General features: G+C 45.7%; 1 protein-coding gene across 1 annotated transcript; it reads right to left on the bottom strand.

Annotated features, from left to right (window-relative positions):
• Nucleotides 1-2,955: 2,955 nt before the first annotated feature.
• On the bottom strand, nucleotides 2,956-6,932 carry LOC146425465 (syncytin-1-like). Its single transcript, XM_085041669.1, has one exon. It carries the CDS (start codon nucleotides 4,500-4,502, stop codon nucleotides 3,423-3,425), a length of 1,080 nt encoding a protein of 359 aa, XP_084897795.1. The 5' UTR covers nucleotides 4,503-6,932; the 3' UTR covers nucleotides 2,956-3,422.
• Nucleotides 6,933-7,197: the final 265 nt, after the last annotated feature.

Here is a 7,197-nt window from a genome sequence, read left to right as displayed (position 1 = left end):
GAAAGGTTTTAGGCTTTTTAAGAAAGATAGGCTGGGGAGACTGTTGCGGATAAGTAAAACCTTACAAAATGAGGGCCTTCTTGCCATTGTAAAATCCTTGCTCACTCCTGTTACTTTGGCTAACCAGAAAAGCACTCTGGGAATGACTCAGCTAAAATAGAGGCAAAAAACAAGTTATATAACCAGAAAACAAGTTATATAAGCACCTATGTTTGGACGCATGATCAGAACGCGTGATCAGAATCCCCATTGGTCAGAAGGACGCATGGACACCACGTGAGAGGTGATAGGGAAGCGGTGTGCAGCCAATGGGTGATTGTTTAAGTTAACAAGAATGGGAACTAATAACAGCCTAATTGTTTAAAAACCCCTGGGTTTTGTGATAAAGTGGTTCCTCTGTGCACCTAGGTGCCTGGGGAGCCCATGCCGTTCTTCATCCACATTGTTATGGTGCTTCATCGTTACAGGAGATGAGGAAGGAGTGTAGCCCTCTATGTTAATGACCAGGTGGAGAGTATGGAACTCTGCCTGGGGAAGGATGATGAGCCAGCCAAGAGCTTGTGGGTGAAGATTAAGGGAAGGGCAGGGACAGGGGATAATATTGTGGGGGTCTGCTATAGGCCAGCTGATCAGGAGGATGGTGTGGATGGAGCCCTCTATAGGCAGATAGGAACAGCCTCACACTTGCAAGCCCTGGTCCTCATGGGGGATTTCAACCACCCCAATATCTGTTGGAGGGACAACACAACAGGGCATGGCAATACCAGAGGTTCACTGAATGTGTCAATGACAACTTTCTTGCAAAAGTGATTGAGGAGCCAACAAGCAGAGGTGCCATGCTGGACCTTATGCTCACCAACCAGGAGATGCTGGTGGGAAATGTGATGCTCCAAGGCAGCCTTGGCTGCAGTGACCATGAGATGGTGGAGTTTAAGATCCTTAGGGCAGTGAGGAGGGCACACAGCAAGCTCACTGCCCTGGACTTCAGGAGAGCAGACTTTGGCCTCTTCAAGGACCTATGCAGTAGAGTCCCATGAGATAGAGCCTTGGAGGGCAGAGAGGCCCACAAATTCTGGATGAATTTCAAGGATCACCTCCTCCAAGCTCAGGAGCAATGAATCCCAACAAGGAGGAAATGGGACAAAAATGCCAGGAGGCCTCCATGGATGGATAAGGAGTTGCTGAGCAAACTCAGAGTGAAAAAAAGAAGCTTTCAGGAAGTGGAAACAAGGACAAGTGGCCTGAGAGGAATACTGGGAAATTGTACGGGAAGCTGGGGACAAGGTTGGGGAAGCCAAGGTCCAGGTAGAATTGAGTCTGGACAGAGATATTAAGGATAAAAGGAAGAGCTTCTATAGATATGTTGCAAGCAAGAGAAAGACTAGGGTTAATGTGGGCCCTCCCCGGAAGGAAACAGGAGGCCTGGCTACCCTGGACAAAGAGAAGACTGAGGTTCTCAATGACTTCTATGCCTCAGTCTTCAATGGCAAGTGCTCCAGCCACACTGACCAAGTCGATAAAGGCAAATGCAGGGACTGGGAGAATTAAGACCCTGAGCCCACTGTCAGAGAGGATCAGGTTTGAGACCATCTAAGGAACCAAGTCCATGGGACCCAATGAGATTCATCTGCAGGTCCGGAGGGAGCTGACAGATGAAGATGCTAAGCCATTATCAATGACTTTTGAAAAATCATGGCAGTCTGGTGAAGTCCCTGATGACTGGAAAAAGGGAAATATAACCCCCATTTTTATAAAGGGGAAAGCAGAAGACCTGGGGAACTACAGAACAATCAGTGTCACCTCTGTGCCAGGCAAGATCATGGAATAGATTCTCCTGGAAACTATGCTAAGGCACATGGATAACAAAGAGGTGATTGGTAACAGCTAACATGGCTTTACAAAGGGGAAATAATGCCTGACAAATTTGGCGACCTTCTATGATGGGACTACAGCATTGGTGGATGGGGCAAAGCAACTGACATCATCTACCTGAACTTATGCAAAGCATTTGACACTGTCCCACATGACATCCTGGTCTCTAAATTGGAGACACATGGATTTAATAGATGGACCACACAGTGGATATAGAACTGGCTGGATGGCACACAAAGAGTTTTGGTCAAATGCTCATTGTCCATGTGGAGACTAGTGACGAGTGGTGTCCCTTAGGGGTTGGTACTGAGGCCAATCTTGTTCAACATCTTTGTCAGCAACATGGACAGTGGGATCGAGGGCACCCTCAGCAAATTTGCTGGCAACACCAAGCTGTATGGTGTAGTCAACATGCTGGAGGGAAGGGATGTCATCCAGAGGGACCCTGACACACTTGAGAGGTGGGCCCGTGCAAACCTCAGGAAGTTCAACAAAGTGAAGTGCAAGGTCCTACACCTGGATTGTGGCAATCCCAGACACACCTACATGTTGGGTGGAGAAGTGATTGAGAGCAGCCCTGCAGAGGACTTAGGGGTGGGTGATGGTTGATGAAAAAGTCAACATGAGCTGGCAATGTGCACTCAGCCCAGAAAGTCAAATATGTACTGGCCAGCAGGTCAAAATAGGTGATTCTACCCCTCTACTCTGCTCTTGTGAGACCTCCCCCCCCGGAGGACTGCATACAGTTCTGGTGTCCCCATGTCGTGGTTTGGACGCTGGCCAAATGCCAGGCACCCACGACATCTGCTCGCTTGCTCTCCCCTGCCACAGGTGGGCAGAGGAGAGAAAAAAAACATTAGCACAAAGGGTTCATGAGTGAGATAAAGATTCGGAAAAAACATTTCAAGGGCAAAACAGGCCCAACTTAGAGTTGCAAAGTAAATTTACTACTAGAAATTGCTAGAAATTGCTAGAAAAATTTTTAGACGCAGACACACAGTATAGGAAAGGGGTTTTACCTTGGTTTAATAGGATCCCAGATGCGCACCGACGAACAAGCAAGCCCCAAAGGCAAGCAAAAAGCCAAAAGCCCCGACGATATCCCCCGTATACAATTTATGGACAGCCTAGATTAGAATACCTATCTAAAAGTCTCCAATAAGAAGTCTAACAAATGAAGTAATTGCCCCCTTATTAAAATTGCCCCCCCCCCCAAAAGATTACTACTTAGTTTACAAAAAACATGTCTCAGTGATGGGGGCCCTGTTCAAGGTTGTGCGTCATGCTTTTGAGATTGTGGGGTTTGTTTCGTCTTCCCAAAGGATTCTGAGCAGGGCAAGGGGTACTAGGGTGATAGACATGTAGGATTAAGATACAGGGAGTAAAAAGTACAGGAACAGGGAAGGGTAAAAGGTTATATATAAAGGATATATATAAAGAGAGTATAAAAGTAAAATAAAAATACAAAAACCCATCAGGCATCATTTCCCCCCTTTTTGGAGACTAACAAGCTTTTACCTTGTTTAGTCTCTAACTTACTCTAAACTACTCTATCTACAACATCGGTTTACACAACTAGCTATGGCAAAAATAATAACTACAATTACAATAATTATAAATGTTTCTTTCACCCAGGCCCAGTCTGGCAACCATGAAGTGAGGGCATGGAAAATTTGGCCAAATTTCAAGGTGTAATTTCTTGAACCCACTTCGTGTAGAATTTGAGTTCCCTTCCAAATTTCTTCCAAATCCTCTCTGATTCTCCCATCTTGGTCCACAAAGGAACAACAGCTGCCATTGATAATATCGCATACCCCTTCATGAGCGCCGAGCAAGAATTTGAGAGCTATCCTGTACTGCGTCATTGCCCTTGACAGGCCATGGACTTCTTCTTGCAAAGCTATAATTGCATCAGCAGTATGTTTTTCAATATTTTCAATAACACTCGATATATTCACGATTGCCCTTTCCAATTCAACTATCCCATAAGAGGGAAGGAGGGCTCTCACTATACTATGGAAAACTGTGGGATGTTCAATGAGGGGATTAAGAGTTCTTTTCCCCCTCCTACGTGGTTTTTCAATTTGGTCAAATATTGTTATATTTGGAATTACAGCCCCGAGGGCACAGGCCTGGTCTCTATCTACAGGTAGAATTTTCCAGGCCTTATCATCACATATCCAATACACTCTCGTCCCAAAAGGCAGAGCCAATCTCCATCCCAGCAACCTCATTTTTGTTACAGATCTTGGGTTAAGTATTTCTCTAAAGTTGGTCTTATGACAATATGGTGGAAGAACGGCCTTTCCTGTAGCATTCATGAGCACGCAGCGAACTGTATAGTTCCCACGTTCCATCAGGCCGCTCAGGGGTATAGGAGGCAGCAAGGTGGTATTGGGCCCGATCCGTTGCCACCTTTCTGTATGTTCCTCTTCCATTGCAATACCAATCAATGACCATTTCCCCTTCCCATTTAGAGGCGGTAATTGAGTACAGATCCAGCAATTGCTCATATTAAGAGCTTTGGATACATTTTGCATCACACTATTGTGCAACTCCTGGGCTGAGCCCTGAGTCATGGTTACCAGTTGGAAAAACAGCATACATGTAAGGAACAATTTAACCATCATCTTGATTTGTATCAGTCTCTGTTTTCTCGGTAGTCTCAGGAGCAGAAGCTTTCTTCACTCTGGAATAGTGGATCCACGGTCCTTTCCCAGCCACCTTGACAGCAGTGAGGGTGGTCAGCAACACTTGGAATGGTCCCTTCCACTTGGGTTGCAAGGGGTCACTGTCCCACCATTTGATGTAGACCCAGTCTCCAGGCTGAAACGGGTGGGCAGGGGTGTCCAATCCTATAGGCTTGGACAGGACAACGAATCTCTGGAGCTTCTGCAAAGTGGAACTCAAAGCCATTAAGTATTTCTGCAAATCAATTTTTCCCCTCATGTGAATTTCACCTGGAATGTGTGGCACTTGATACGGTCTGCCATATAGAATCTCATAGGGACTTATGTTGTCCCTTCGCCTTGGTTGTATGCGGACCCTCAGTAAGGCTATAGGCAAAGCCTGAACCCATGTCATAGATGTTTCTTGACAAATTTTTCCAATCTGGGTTTTGAGGGTTCCATTCATACGTTCAACTTTGCCACTTGCTTGGGGCCTGTATGGTGTATGCAGGCCCCAAGTGAGTCCCAGGATCTTGCTAACTTCCCCGACCACTGTTGCAATAAAATGTGGTCCCCTATCTGATGACATCTCCAAGGGAACCCCAAATCTTGGAATTATATGATTGAGCAAAGCTTTTACTACCTCTTTTGCTGCATTGGTGCGACAGGGATAAGCTTCAGGCCATCCACTGAATGTATCAACCAATACCAATACATATTTGTATCCTTCCCTCCGTGGCATTTCAGCAAAATCTATTTGCCAGTAATCTCCTGGGAGATGCCCTGTCTTGGTCACTCCTAACACTACTCTTTTAGTTGTGTCAGGGTTGTTTTTGCAGCATGTTTCACACTTGCTTTTTACAGACTGCACGATGTCAGTCATTCCTCTCCCTATCACTACTTTCTTTAGATGTTTTAAAAGGTTTTCTGTTCCCCAGTGTGTACTCTCATGTTCTCTTTGCGCTATTTCTCGAAGGATCGGGGGTGGGACTACAACCTGGCCCACAGGTGTAACAGCCCACCCACCCTCCTTAATTTCAGCCTTAAGAGATTTAATTAACTGTTGGTCACTCTGATCATATTTTGGAGCAAACCCTGTCAGATCTACTTCTTTCTGTGGCACTATTGCAAAAATGCCTTTTTCTGCTATCCCTCTTGCCATTTCATCAGCAAAGCGATTTCCCACTTCAGGAGTTGTTTTTCCCTTTTGATGACTTTTGCAGTGCATGACAGCTACTTCTGTAGGTTTCCAGATGCTCTGCAGGAGTGCTAAGATTTGTTTGGCATGTTTAATGCCATTACCTTGAGCAGTCAGCAGGCCACGTTCTTTCCAAATAGCTCCATGGGCATGAACAACACTGAATGCATATTTGGAATCAGTCCATATATTTACCTTCTTTCCCTCGCTCAGTTCTAGAGCTCTGGTCAGTGCAATCAGTTCAGCTTTCTGTGATGATACATCTGAAGGCAAGGCTTTTGCCTCAATTACTTCATCTGTGGTGGTCACTGCGTAGCCTGTCATACGCTTACCGTTCCGTATGAAACTGCTCCCATCAGTGAAAAGTTCCCAATCTGGATTCTCCAGAGGCACATCCTTCAGGTCTGGTCTACTGGAATAGGTTTCTTCTATTGTCTGCAAACAGTCATGCTCAGGTACGTTATCAAGCAGTGTGGATGACAAAAACATTGCGGGATTTACAACAGATGTTGTTTCTAGAGTGACATCGTCCTGTTCCAACAATACAGCCTGGTATTTAAGCATTCTGCTAGGGGATAACCTGTGTCCCCCCTTTTGCTCCAGCACAGAAATCACGGCGTGGGGTACATACATGACAATGTGCTGCCCAAGGGTGAATTTCCGAGCTTCCTGGATTAGGATGACAGTTGCTGCCACAGCTTTCAGACACCCTGGCCACCCTTGGCTAACATTGTCTAGCTGTTTTGAAAAATAGGCCACAGCTCTTCGCTGATCCCCAAGATATTGTGCTAGCACCCCAAGAGCTACATTCTGCTGCTCGTATGTGAATAGTTCGAAGGGCTTTGTTAAATCTGGCAGCCCTAAAGCTGGAGCAGACATCAAGGAATGTTTTAATTGTTTAAAGGCAGCTTTCGCTTTCTCTGTCCAGTTAATGGTTCTCTTTTCAGCTGTCTTTAGGGTTTCATACAGAGGCTTTACCAGTATTCCATACTTTGCTACCCAAAGTCGACACCAACCTACCATGCCGAGGAAAGCTTGCATCTCTCTCACCGTGTGGGGCTCTGGAAGCCGACAGATAGCTTCTTTCCGTTCTCTGCTAAGTTGTCGATGACCACGGAAGATTTCCAGCCCCAGGTATACTACAGTTTCTTTGGCAACCTGTGCCTTTTCATTTGAGACTCAGTATCTGCCCATGCCCAAGAAATTCAAAAGACTTACAGTGAGTTGGATGCAGTCATCTCGTGGTTTTGCTGCGATCAGGATGTCATCCACATATTGAAGGATTTTCCTTTTGGTTCCTGTGTTTTCCAGTCTTCCAGTTCCTTTGATAGCTGGTGTCCAAATATTGTTGGGCTGTTCTTGAACCCTTGGGGTAGCACTGTCCAAGTTAGTTGAGTCTTTCTTCCTGTCTCAGGATTTTCCCACTCAAAAGCAAAAAGCTCCTGGCTATCTTTGTGG

The sequence above is a fragment of the Lichenostomus cassidix genome, chromosome W (assembly GCF_008360975.1).
Source record: "Lichenostomus cassidix isolate B80296 chromosome W, HeHo_3.0, whole genome shotgun sequence".
Taxonomy (NCBI): domain Eukaryota; kingdom Metazoa; phylum Chordata; class Aves; order Passeriformes; family Meliphagidae; genus Lichenostomus; species Lichenostomus cassidix.
Note: the sequence above shows the minus strand (reverse complement) of the source record. Positions and strands in the feature narration are given on the sequence as shown.